At 43.0% G+C, this 13,571-nt stretch overlaps 1 protein-coding gene across 1 annotated transcript in view; it reads right to left on the reverse strand.

Moving 5' to 3' along the window:
* LOC311302519 (uncharacterized protein) overlaps positions 1 to 13,571 on the reverse strand; it is a 1,110,603-nt gene that overhangs the window by 690,113 nt on the left and 406,919 nt on the right. The window contains exon 15 of the mRNA XM_084428464.1: positions 257 to 430. Within this exon, the coding sequence (XP_084284590.1) occupies positions 257 to 430 (174 nt within the window). The remainder of the gene's footprint in view (positions 1 to 256; positions 431 to 13,571) is intronic.

Consider the following 13,571-nt stretch of genomic DNA (forward strand, 5'->3'; position numbering starts at 1 on the left):
ATGGCCAGTGCAGTGGCTGGGATATACATAATCCTACCAACGTCCGTTAACATGATTTTTGGAATGATTTTACTGATCGCGAGAGGAAACAATGAAGTTTTAGTCGCATAACATCAGTTAATGGAAACACCGTCATTTCGCAACAGCTTTTTGTCGACATTTAGAAGAAGAAAAAAAGAACGCAAAAGTTTTGCGCAAATCTGTAATGGAAACGCCCCTAGTGACAGTTTCATGTGAGAGTAACGTATGATCTTACCACAGTGTCTCCAGTTTACAGTGAGGATTCGCCAGTCCAGCAGAGAACAGCTTCACTCCTGAGTCTCCTAGTTTATTATATGACAGATGCAGATGTCTCAGGTGTGAGGGGTTTGATCTCAGAGCTGAAGCCAGAGCAGCACAACCTTCATCTCTCACACCACAGCTCTTCAACCTGTAGAGAACAATGACACACATTAAGCCTATATCCAGAGATAAACATGACACTTAAAAAATAACAATGCTGTCAATATGAAATATATACAAATACTCATTAGTTCATATTGTGAAAATTCATCAGTTAGGATTAGGGGATTGATTATAGAGTTTGTAGAGTATAAAAATCATTATTTCTATGGAAAGTTCCCATAAAACATGTAAACCCAACGTGTGTGTGTGTGTGCTTAATGTATTTGTAAGCATTTTAAGGAACGTGTGTGTGTGTGTCTGTTTGTGTTTTTGTGTGTCTGTGTGTGTGTGTGTGTGTGTGTGTGTGTTTGTGTGTGTGTGTCTGTCTGTCTGTCTGTCTGTGTGTGTGTGTGTGTGTGTGTGTGTGTGTGTGTGTGTGTGTGTGTGTGTGTGTGTGTGTGTGTGTGTGTGTGTGTTTGCGGGTTATTCAGAAACGACGCAGGGCAGAAACGCAAAATCACCAAGTGACAATAAAACTAGTCCAGTGATGAATATATTTAGGCTTTCTGAAGACTTGGAGCCGATTTCTGTGAGGAATCGATCAACATTTACGATGTCGTTCTAGTCATAGATATACATTTGTAATGATGTCCGATTCGTGAATGAATCATTTGAGTCGGTTCATTGCCGTGAATAGGAGAAACCCGTTAATAAACCAGTCTAGATGATTCATTCATGAACAGAACTGATTTAGTTTACCGAGTTCAAATCACTGATTCAATGATCCTGTCAATGTTTTAGTGAACACTGTCTCAGGAAAGACTGAATGGTCTGGTCATACTGTCTATTAAACACGATTGAGCACGACGGCTTGATTTCAAAGATCTGATCAGAGAATGGTGTTGTACTGTATGCAGTGTGTAATTATTTGTATAGTTATAAATGTATAATTTTAGTTCATTTAATAAACTTTCATATTTAGTCCTTTATTTTCTTAAATAATAATCGCTATGCTTGTAGATAATAACCCGTCCTTCGGATGAGACATTAAACCGAGGTCCTGACTCTCTGTGGTCATTAAAAATCCCAGGATGTCCTTCGAAAAAGAGTAGGGGTGTAACCCCGGCATCCTGGCCAAATTTGCCCCTTGGCCTCGGTCCATCATGGCCTCCTAATCATCCCCATATACTGATTGGCTTCATCACTGTCTCCTCTCCACCAGTAAGCTGGTGTGTGGTGGGCGTTCTGGCGCAATATGGCTGCCGTCGCATCATCCAGGTGGATGCTGCACATTGGTGGTGGTTGAGGAGATTCCCCCTTCCTTGTAAAGGGCTTTGAGTACCTATTAAAATTATTATTATAATGATTGTTGTTATATGTGACAATCTTTACGAGATGACATGAACGCAGCATATGAGTGTTGAGTGTCGTAATATCCATGTCAAGTGGACGTGTGGAAGAGCCGTGAGACTGAAAGCACTGAAAGCCCTCGCGCTGCTCATATGCTGAGAGAGAGATAAGACAGTAGAGCTGCACGATTCATCTTTAAAATACTGGGATCTCCATTCAAACACACACACCATCTTCTTCAGATTCCTCTGTCTATTAAACCTTTGACTAAATCATATCGCGATATTGTAAATCTGTGTTGGCGCTGCCGCTGACCCAGAGAGAGTCGTCATGAAACAGCTTATTGGGAACAGCGGGTTGGGAATCGTAAGACATTTTCCGGTTCCGGTTCCCATTCAATAAAATGATTAAAACAACTAATAAAACACAGCAGTAAGGGGAAAATGCACAATCCTGTGTGTGTTTATTTCTTATACTTGTCAAATGAGTTTAACAGACTGGTAATGTCAACAAACTTTTGCAAAAATAAGGAAAATAAATATTTCTGCATCCTCTTGGAGAATGTGGGACTCTCCTATAGCTTACAGTGTGTCCAGCAGTGGAGAACACCCTCTCAGAAAGGGGAGAATATGCTTGAACACACATGTACTGTAAGATCCAGACAGGTGAAACATACTATTTTTAAAATGGGTTTGAATGATTGATTCATAAAGACTTCACTTGTTTCACTACTGGATGAATCAGCGCTCTATCAGTTAATAAACTTCTCTCTGTTTATGTCTCTGACGCGGTGAGTCCCGCAGGCGCTGGGCTAACGTTACTCCGCCGCGGTGCGACCCGACCGCTGTAAAGTAGTCCGAGTCTAAACGCTTATTACAGGCTTACCGTAGTGATTCAGGATAGGACAAAAACACGCTTTGAAAAAAGGCATTCATGATGTACTCGCTTATTGTATAATACAATACCATCATATTACAGACAACTGGTGTAATTATGCAGTTGTGGAGACGAATGATGATTCCAGAGCAACACATGCAGATACACTACCAGCCAAACGTGCGGGATCGCTAATATCTTTAAGGTTTTAAAAAGAAGTCTCTTCTGCTGCATTTATTTCATTCAAAATAACAGTAATATTGTGAAATATTATTCCAATGTAAAACAGCTCTTTTCTACGTGAATATATAGTAAAGTGTAACTTTCTATTCATCAAAGAATCCTGAAAGAAAATTGTACACGACTGTTTTCAACATTGATAATAATAATAATGAATGTTTCTTGAGCATCAAATCATCATATCAGAATGATTTCTGAAGGATCATGTGACACTGAAGACTGGAGTAATGATGCTGAGATTCAGCTTTGATCACAGGAATAAAGTACATTTGAAAATATATTAAAATAAAAAATCTTAAATGGTTATAATATTTAATAACATTAATGTTCTTTTGTATTTTTAATCCAATAAATGCAGCCTTGGTGAGCAGAAGAGACTTCAGATCCAGATATATGGATATATTTTCTTTTTGTATTACCGTCATGTTCACTTTGTTTCATTTTCCATAAGAGTGTTATAAACACTCACTTCCAGCCAATGGTCGCACACGGGTTAATGATATCGGCGTGAAGCGACACAAGTGCGTTCTGAAGCTCACACCAGAAGTGATGCGGAAGATGAGCGGCATTCCTGTGAGTTTCACAGTTCGCTTATATCACGCTTCAGAACGTGCTGACGTTTAAGACAAACATGAACTCCTGAATGTGTGTGTGTTGGCCGGAAGCAAAGGCTTATATTGTAAAAAGTTTGAAATATTTGTTTCACTTCAGAAGCACTGATTCATCAGCTGGGGTTTATGGATTACCGTCATGTTCACTTTGTGTGGTTTCTGAATCCACTTGCATTACATGGACTCACAGAGATGATTATTTGCTTACACTACAATAAGGTTTCATTTGTTACACACTAGTTCACTACATTAGTTAACATGAACGAACCATGACAGATTCTTCTACAACATGTATTAATCTTAGTTGATGTTCATTTCAACATTTATTAATACATGTTTGAAATCAAAAGTTGTGCAGATGTGTCCATTAAGAATCACAGGGAAAGGGATTGGGCGATTCGGCCGTGGTGAAGTTCTCTGGCACATGCCGTACATCACCAGTAGGGGGCAGTCCTGTTTCTCTCTCAGTTATAGCGGCACTGAAGACAATAATGTGCAGCAATGTGTTAAACTCTCTCTGGTGCGTATTGACAGCAAGCGGCGAGCTCATAAACGTGTGAGAAACACATTTTTAAGTAGAATATATTGTTTATGAACAGCTCAAATAGAAATAAAATATTAATGATTCAGTTATCAATGGTTCTTACATGCTTGTCATGGGCGTTTGTAGCATAAAAGAGTGTTACAATAACTTTTTAGTGAACTTATAAGTGCAAATATCCCGTCCCATTTTATCAACCCTAATTCCCATATTGTGGAATTATTACACTGTGAATTCATTTCTTTGACATTTAAATAACATATAAAAGATCTTTTGCAAGGACACAATGACGAAAATGTGACTTATGTCAGTCTAACATAAAATTATATTGCATTTTAATGTCTATCTTTGCCAAAGATATGAACTTTTCAGACATATTAAAATATTTTAATAATATTGTTCATTCATTGGCCACTTAAAAGTACAATCTGTAAAAATGAATAAATGAATAAATCCCCCGGTTCACTCGAGCAGAACCAGTCCTATTTTAACGTTTCTGATCCTGCGTTTCTTCTGTATTATAAACGTTCAGAAACCGGTTTGATTAGAACAAATACAGATTGATAACGTTATTTTGTTTTACTTTTTTTTGTAGCCTAGTTTATAATAATAATAATAATACTATTTAGGCTATAATACTAGCCTACTACTAATAATATCTCTCTTTTCTTTTCTTTGTTTAATGCCATGCCAGCTTCTATGGATATATATATTCAAGGCGAGGAACAGGTTTTTTATTTAAATAAAACTAAATAAGATGCCAAACGAATTAATTAAAATAAAAAAGCCTACATTCCTCATTCGGCACGAATCCAGATGTTTCATGATTTGTGAATCAAGCTGAACTATTAGGCCTATTATGTAGGCTAAGCTTTGTACTCGGCATTACTGACGTAAAATATCATCTTCCCCATATAACAGCGCAGTGAGGCGGTGGACACGCTGAACGCCACAGATTATATTACAGACTATTCAGATTGAGCGCTGGAACATTTTATATGTTTGACTGTATTTTATTCAGAGGCGGCGGCGCGACCACTGGATTTATTCCTGCCAAGAGAGTAAACTCTTACTCCGTAGAAGCAAGCAAGACATAATTCATAAATTTACAAAAGATATTCAGATTTTGTAAAATAACGGAAACAAACGTAATGTCTCTGTTTCCTTTATAGATGTTTGGAGCCATAGACGTTGGAACAGGGGGGGCTGTTAAATTTATATTTAATATGAGGGAAATAGACATGCATGCATGCGTGACACAAAAAATCTTTAACTTTTAGGAAGCAAAATATTTTGTAGTAATTCTGTCAATTACATTAAGGTTATTACATTGTATTTGCTTCTTATTTATTAAATACGGGCAATTGATTGATAAAACATTGATCAAAATTATGATACAATTTAAACAAAACGAAAATCTTTTTCTATAAAACAAAACTTAATGAAGTCGTCAAAATCATGTTTTACCAAAAACAGCGCCGTTGCTAGGAGGGCGCCAGCGCCTCTACCTTTCAGCGCCTCTGCCTCGCGAGTGGATGATAGCCCTAAAGACGCCTAGCAATGATATACCTTTAGTGGTAGTATACCTTTAGTTAAGTTATACCTTAAGAGTCTTTGTAGCGCGCTAATGTTATCGGAAAATGCAGCCCAGGTATGATGCGTAATGGAGATTCCAAAGCGCTCTTCTTTGGTCAGAACCATGGAGAGCGAACACACACACACACACACACACCATGGAGAGCGATCGCGGATAGGTCTGTCCTATGCACCGAAACTTTTAACAATGCAACAAAATATTTAAAGAGCATCAAGCTATTAAAATTATGTATACGCACAGATAATATAACAGTAGGCTGTAAAGTATGGACTAGTGGTTCGTTTAGGATGGGAGCACTACAGAAAGATTCCGGCCAGAGAATCCTTTATCAGCTTTATTTCCAAGATCAGGATGCCAATATACAAGTTCAAATGTATGTGGTCTAAACAGAGAGAAAGAAAAAGAAATAATGCAATGGTAATAATAACTGATTAATAAACAAATAAAGGAATACTAAACAATGCTCATTGTCATCATTAACAACAGTACAGTACAGAAAATAATAATTTACGTTAATACAGTGCAACAAAATATGTCACTATATGCCCTTTAATATCTGTACTGCTGCACCTTTAAGTAGCTATGCAGAATGACACTGTATCACTATAACACTCGATGCAGGTAGTACCAAAAACAGTAAATGCACTGCACTCGAACACAAAAGCATATCTCTAAGAGGAGAGGAGAACTGGCCCCCGACTGAGCCTGGGTTCTCCCAAGGTTTTTTTTTCTCCATTGGGTCACCTGATGGAGTTTTAGGACACTATTAGGTCACTTGATGGAGTTTTTCGGTTCCTTGCCACTGTTGCCTTTGGCTTGCTCAGTTGGGGATATTCTGGATATCTAATTTGATTTTATCAATAAATTCCACTAGAAACAAACCTTGTTGTATTATTTTAATTTAATACTGTGAAGCTGCTTTGATACAATCTGTATTGTGAAAAGCGCTATACAAATATACTTGACTTGACTTGACTTGACTTAAATAACTAACACAAATAAGGTCTAAATCGACATATAAAGGGCTAATTATTGCATACAGGAAACATGTTGCATATTACAGCACGATCTGGCATCATGACTACACTAATTAGTCACGCAGTTCAACAAATAAAACTAGTTCGCGTGAACATACATAAATTTCAAAACATTCATCACAACGCAGTACAAACATGCCACAGTAGTAAAAACATTTTTTGTTTTTCATAAAACGCACACGAAAGTAAAGAAAAGGGTCTCCGAGTCTTCTCTCATCATCCCTGAGCACGAACAACTGAGCAGCGCACTGCATTTCCTGTCCAGGCGCAGTTCACGTGATGGAGCGTTCAAACGCACATAGGAAACTTCAGCGCTGAACAAATAGGCTTTCAGACAAGGCCGCCCCCAACTGTCCGCATGGCAGTTGAAAGAGTAGGAGAAAGTCTATTTGGTGGTCTCTTCTTCGTCCTTGTCCTCCAGAGCTGGGAGCAGGATGAGCCGGGCGACTGGACGAATGTAGGTGTGGTCCTTCACTTGAACACTGATAGTCCGTACGCGTCCATCTGCTCCTGGATGAGTCTGGGTAATCCGTCCTATGGGCCATGACGCTCTGGGAAGTTGGGGATCCACGATTAAAACAACGTCGCCTATGGAGAGTGCCTTACCGTCTTTCCTCCACTTACTGCGCTCTTGTAGCCCTGGTAAGTAGTGACTGATGAAGGATGACCAGAAACGATCGGCGATAGCTTGGCTGTGCCTCCAACGTCTTCTCCCGAGGTCACTGGGGTCGTAAACTGCTTGAGGCAGCGACGAGTCGTGACGGCCCATGAGGAGGAGGTTAGGCGTGACCGGGTCTGGATCAGAGGCATCTGATTAGATTAGATTCAACTTTATTGTCATTACACAAGTACAGGTACAAGGCAACGAAATGCAGTTTAGGTCTAACCAGAAGTGCAATAGCAGCAAGTGCAGGATATACAGTGGTTCATAAGTGCAGAACATGGATATGTACTGAATAAATATAGAGTTGAATACTATTATAAACAAAAATTTACAGATAGATTGTCCTATGAATATAATATACAGATAACTATTACTGTGAACAGAATTTACAGCTAGATATGTACTGAATATAATAATATACAGATGGCTATTACTATAAACAGAATGTTTACAGATAGATATGTACTGAATATAATATACAGATGGCTGTTACTATAAACATAATTTTACAGATAGATATGTACTATGAATATATATACAGATGGCTGTTACTATAAACAGAATGTGAGCATAATATACAGATGGATATTACTATAAACAGAATTTTACAAATAGATATATGTATAAGTTAGGCTAATGAGCAGTATAACAATGGATTTAAAGTAGTGCAAATAAAGTTTGGACAGAAGCTATCCGAGTGAGTGCAGTGGAAAGTAATTGCATATTACAGTTAAGGTACGATATTGCAATGTATATATAAACAGTCGGTACTGTAAATAAACAGTCGGCAGTGCAAATGAGCATATTCCAGTCAAGGTAGTAGTGCAAGATGCATATGTAAACAGTTGTTACTGTAATAACAGTCAGCAGTGCAAATGAACATTATAGTATTGCAAATAACAAAATGGAGGCAGGTGTGAGGAGGGAGAGGAGAGTCAATCAGTATATAAGGGGAGTGGGATCAATGAGGGTTAGAGTTTAATAAAGAGACAGCTCTGGGGAAAAAACTGTTCTTTAGTCTGCTGGTCCTGGTCCGGAGGCACCTGAAACGCCTGCCGGAAGGCAGGAGAGAAAACAGTCTGTGGGCTGGGTGAGAGGAGTCCTTAAGGATGCTGCGAGCTCGATGCAGACAGCGTTTCCTCTGGATGTGCTCGATGGCAGGTAGTGGAGTCCCAGTGATGCGCTGGGCGGTTTTCACCACCCGCTGCAGTGCCTTGCGCTCTGCAACAGAACAGCTCCCATACCACACTGTAGCACAGTTGGTCAGGATGCTTTCTATTGCACAGCGATAGAAGTTCACCAGGATAGTGGAGGAAAGCTGATTCTTCCTCAGTGTCCTCAGGAAGAAGAGGCGCTGGTGAGCCTTCTTGACCAGGCTGGAGGTGTTGGTTGTCCAGGTCATGTCCGCCGAGATGTGGGTCCCCAGGAACTTGAAACTGGAGACACGCTCAACAGCCATTCCATTGATGTGGATGGTGTCGTGTGTGCCTCTTGACACTTTCCTGAAGTCCACGATGAGCTCCTTCGTTTTGGTGGTGTTGAGGAGCTGGTTATTTTCGGTGCACCATGTGGCCAGGTGCTTGATCTCCTCCCTATAGGCAGTCTCATCGTTGTTGCTGATGAGACCAATCACCGTAGTGTCGTCCGCAAACTTGACGATGGAATTAGATCCGTACACAGGCTTGCAGTCGGAGGTGAAGAGGGAGTAGAGGAACGGGCTTAGCACACAGCCCTGTGGTACACCAGTGTTGAGTGTGATGGATGTGGAGCAGTTGGAGCCTGATCGAACATTCTGGGGTCTGTTGGTCAAGAAGTCCAAAATCCAGTTGCACATGGAGGTGTTGAAGCCCAGGTCTCCAAGTTTGGCTATTAACTTAGTTGGGATGACAGTGTTGAATGCTGAGCTGAAGTCAACAAACAGCATGCGTGCATAAGTGTTCTTATTGTCCAGATGTGTGAGCACAGAGTGCAGTGCCATGGAGACTGCATCCTCTGTGCTCCTATTGCTACGGTAGGCAAACTGGTGTGAGTCCAATGTGGATGGTAGAGAGTCTTTTAGGTGTGCCAGGACCAGCCGCTCAAAGCACTTCATTACGATGGGTGTGAGTGCTACAGGGCGGTAGTCATTAAGGCACTTCGGGCTGGAGTGTTTTGGCACTGGCACAATGGAAGTGCATTTAAAGCATGTTGGTACAGTTGCTTGGGCAAGAGACAGGTTGAAAATGTCTGTAAAAACCCCAGCGAGCTGCTCCGCACATGCCCTGAGTACGCGTCCAGGGATGTTGTCTGGTCCAGCAGCCTTGTGCGCGCTGATCCTGCTCAGTGCATTGCAGACATCTGTGGAGGAGAGTGTGATCGGTGGGTGGTCAGCTGAGGATTTGAGCTTGGTGGCAGTTTCTCTGTTGTCTCTTTCAAAGCGAGCATAAAAGTCATTTAGCTCGTTCAGGAAGTTGACATCAGTGGCTGCGGGGGTGGAGTGAGAGGGTTTGTAGTCACTGATGGCCTGAATGCCCTGCCACATGCGCCGAGGGTCAGCGTTGGAAAAGTGTCCCTCTATCTTAAGCTTGTAGCAGTGCTTGGCCTCTTTGATGCCCCTTTTCAGATTTGCTCTGGATGTGCTATAGGCTTGTGCATCTCCTGATCTGAAGGCAGTATTGCGTGTCTTCAATAGGAGTCGCACTTCCCTGTTCATCCATGGCTTCTGATTTGGGTATGTGGTGATCTGCTTCTGGGTTGTAACACTGTCAATGGTGGTATTAATATAATCCAGTACAGAGGAGGTGTAGCAGTCAATGTCCGTGTGAGAGCCACTGGTGGCTTGAGAAGCAAACATACTCCAGTCTGTGTGTAGAAACCTTTCCTGGAGTGAGAAATCTGCCCCCGCAGGCCACACCTTGATGGTCTTCACTGATGGCTTCACGCGATTGATCAGAGGTGCATATTTGGGGGTGAGGAACAAAGAAAGGTGATCTGACTGTCCCAAGTGGGGGAGGGGTGTCGCGACGTAAGCTTCAGCCATGTTTGTGTAAACATGGTCTAAGGTTTTGTTTCCTCTGGTGTGACAGGAAACATGCTGGTGAAATTTCGGTAGCACTGACTTTAAGTTTGAATGATTAAAATCACCCGCAACAATAAACGCAGCTTCCGGGTGAACGGTCTGTTGTTTACTGATGGCTGCGTGAAGTTCTTTCATAGCAAACTTGGCATCAGCATCCGGGGGAATATAGGCTGCAGTTATAATAGTGGAAGTGAACTCCCGCGGTAGATAAAACGGTCTACATTTAACCATGAGAAACTCAAGGTTAGCTGAACAATGTCTCCCAACAATAGCAGAGTTTGTGCACCAAGCTTTGTTAATGTAAATGCACAATCCACCACCTCTGGTCTTACCGGAGCCATGTAATGTTCTATCCGCCCGGAATGTATGGCGTCCCGCTAGCTCAATAGCGTTGTCCGGTATTCCGCTGTTTAACCATGTTTCCGTGAAAATTAGAACATTACAGTTCAAAAGTCTCTTGCTGTATGTGATGTTGAGTCGAATCTCCTCCATTTTGTTCAACAGCGACCGTACATTGGCAAGGAAAATGCTGGGTAAAGAGAGCCGGTGTGGTGTTAGCTTTAGCTTAGCTCTTAGTCCTCCGCGCTTCCCCCGCCTTTGTTTACGATCTCGCCGGCGCCTGCGAGCACTTCCGCCCGGCCGGGCAGAGTGCATAGCCTCGGGTGATCTGGCGATCTCAGGAAGGAGTCGAAGGTTGTCCATAAAACTGTCGGAAATTCGCAAACCAATATCCAAAAGCTCACCTTGGGTGTACGATGTTAAGGCACAACTGTTCTGGACGAACAGACCCGAAATGAGCAAGAAAAATACTGCTAAATTACAGAATCTGGAGAGACCGCGAGCCTCGCGATGTACTCGCGCCGCCATCTTGGATCTAAACAAGTAGCCTAAGGGTTTCGCATTCATTATGCCCTCGACCTCCACTAGGATTGTCATCAGGACAGGTTCAGGAACAGTCTGATCTTTAAGGACAACGCGAAGTGCAGTCTTGATAGATTTCACTTCCCTCTCCCATGTGCCACCAAAGTGCGGCGCACTTGGAGGATTGAATCGGAAGGATATCTGCTGTTCAGCGAGTTGCTCTCTCCACTGAGGTGCCATGGCAGCAACAGCTTCACGCAACTCTCTCTCTCCAGCAACAAAGTTGGTACCATTGTCCATGAGGAGTTCGAATGGTCTGCCACGTCGAGAGATGAATCTTCTCAGTGACAGCAGGAAAGCATCTGTATCAAGGCTTTCTAATAAATCCAGATGCACCGAGCGAGTTGTCATGCATTTATAGACAATGCCCCACCTTTTTTCAGTGCGACGACCGATCCTCACTTGGAAAGGTCCAAAGCAATCAACTCCGGTTGAATAGAACGGTGGCTTATGGAGTCGTAGTCGAGCTGGTGGGTAATCTGCCATCTTCGGTACGTCAGGTTTTGCTTTCCATCGTCGGCACTCCAGACATGAATGCTGATGCTTTCGAATGGCCTCTCTACCACGAATGATCCAAAACCTGCGTCTGATCTCGGCAAGAACTCGTTCTGGCCCAGGGTGCAGTAGTGACTCATCAAAATCCTTGATGATAAGCTTCGTCACGGGATGGCTTGGGTCCAGGATAACTGGGTGGATAGTATCCAGGTCTAGTCCTTCAGCATGCTTTAACCTGCCACCGACTCTGAGTAGCTCCGTGGCTCCTTCATATTCTGGTGACAGAGATGCGAGACGACTGTCTGAAGGAAGAGTACGTCCAGCTTTGAGAGCTCTCAATTCTTCAGCAAAGCAGTCATCTTGAGCCTTTTGTAACATCAGCTTCTCTGCTTGCAGAAAATCGGCAGCGGGAAAGTGTACTGTAGTATTAGCATCAGCCGCCCTGTGAAGGGAACTGGCAGTTTCCTTCAGAAGCTCTTTCCAGTTGGAGAACTTACTGGGGTCCGGAAGTTGAGTTGGCAAGATGCTGGACACAGTTCCCACAAAGGCAGACTTCCTTAACTCTGTGGTGTCTGGTTCTACCTCAGATGAAGGCATGTTGGGCCACTCCCTCTCAGACAAATGGAGGAAATGTGGACCTTTGTTCCAGCGATGATCCTGTACCGTCTCTTGCAGAGTGAGTCCGCGGGTTATATCATCAGCTGGATTGCTTAGAGAATCAACATACCGCCATTGAACAGGGTTGGTCAGGTTCTGGATTTCTGCGACGCGTGTTCCAACGAACACTTTATAACGGCATGATTCTGATTTGATCCAGTGCAGCACAGTGGTGGAGTCTGACCAAAGAGTGATGTGCTCAGGTGGTACTGCAAGCTCTGTCTCGATCACTCTAGCCAGCTGTGCACCTGTAAGCGCGGCACTGAGCTCGAGACGCGGAATAGACAGCTGCTTACGGGGCGCGACTCTCGATCTGGCAAACACGAAGGAGACATAGACTTGTTGACTGTCGTCTGTCGTCTGCATGTAGGCTACTGATCCGTAGGCGCGCTCCGAGGCATCACAGAAAATGTGGATGTGACGGGTCGCGTTAGCAGTATCGGCGGTGGCTGGTGCATAGGGACGAGGCAGCTTGAGATGTTGCAAAGTGGGAATTTCCTTCACCCAACTCAACCATTTCTCCAGAAGGTCAGCAGGTTGGATCTTGTCGTCCCAGCCAATGTTGGCCTTCCACATGTCCTGAACAAGCACTTTACATCTTGTTGTGAATGGCACTATGTAGCCCAATGGGTCGTAAAGCTTGGCAAGGACACTGTAGACGTTACGAAGAGTAGCATCTGAAGATTCAGTATGGCGATGTTTGTAACTCAGGGTGTCATTCAAACAGTCCCAGCAGAGTCCAAGCGTGGGCTCTTGGAGGTTGTCACTGGCCTTGGATAGCCATAGCTCACTACTAGCCGACTGCGCTTCAGGAGGTAGATGTGCTACAACTTCAGGCATGTTACTAGCCCATTGCCAGATCTCGAAACCTCCCTTTGTCAGAAGTGCTCGCAGGTCATCGACTAGACCCTTGGCATACTCAGCTTTACTCACACTGTGGAGGCAATTGTCGACATAGAACGAGTGCTCGATCACGTGCATGAGAGGAGAGTCTGGTGGTTCATGGTCTCTGACGTGCTGCTGCAGGGCAAAGACCGCACAACAGGGGCTGCACGTTGTTCCGAATGGTAACACCTCCCATTGGAATATGCGTGGTTCAGATGTCCTCTGCATGTCACGCCACAGGAATCGTAGGAGTGG

The sequence above is a fragment of the Rutilus rutilus genome (genome assembly GCF_951802725.1).
Source record: "Rutilus rutilus genome assembly, chromosome: 13".
NCBI classification, from domain to species: domain Eukaryota; kingdom Metazoa; phylum Chordata; class Actinopteri; order Cypriniformes; family Leuciscidae; genus Rutilus; species Rutilus rutilus.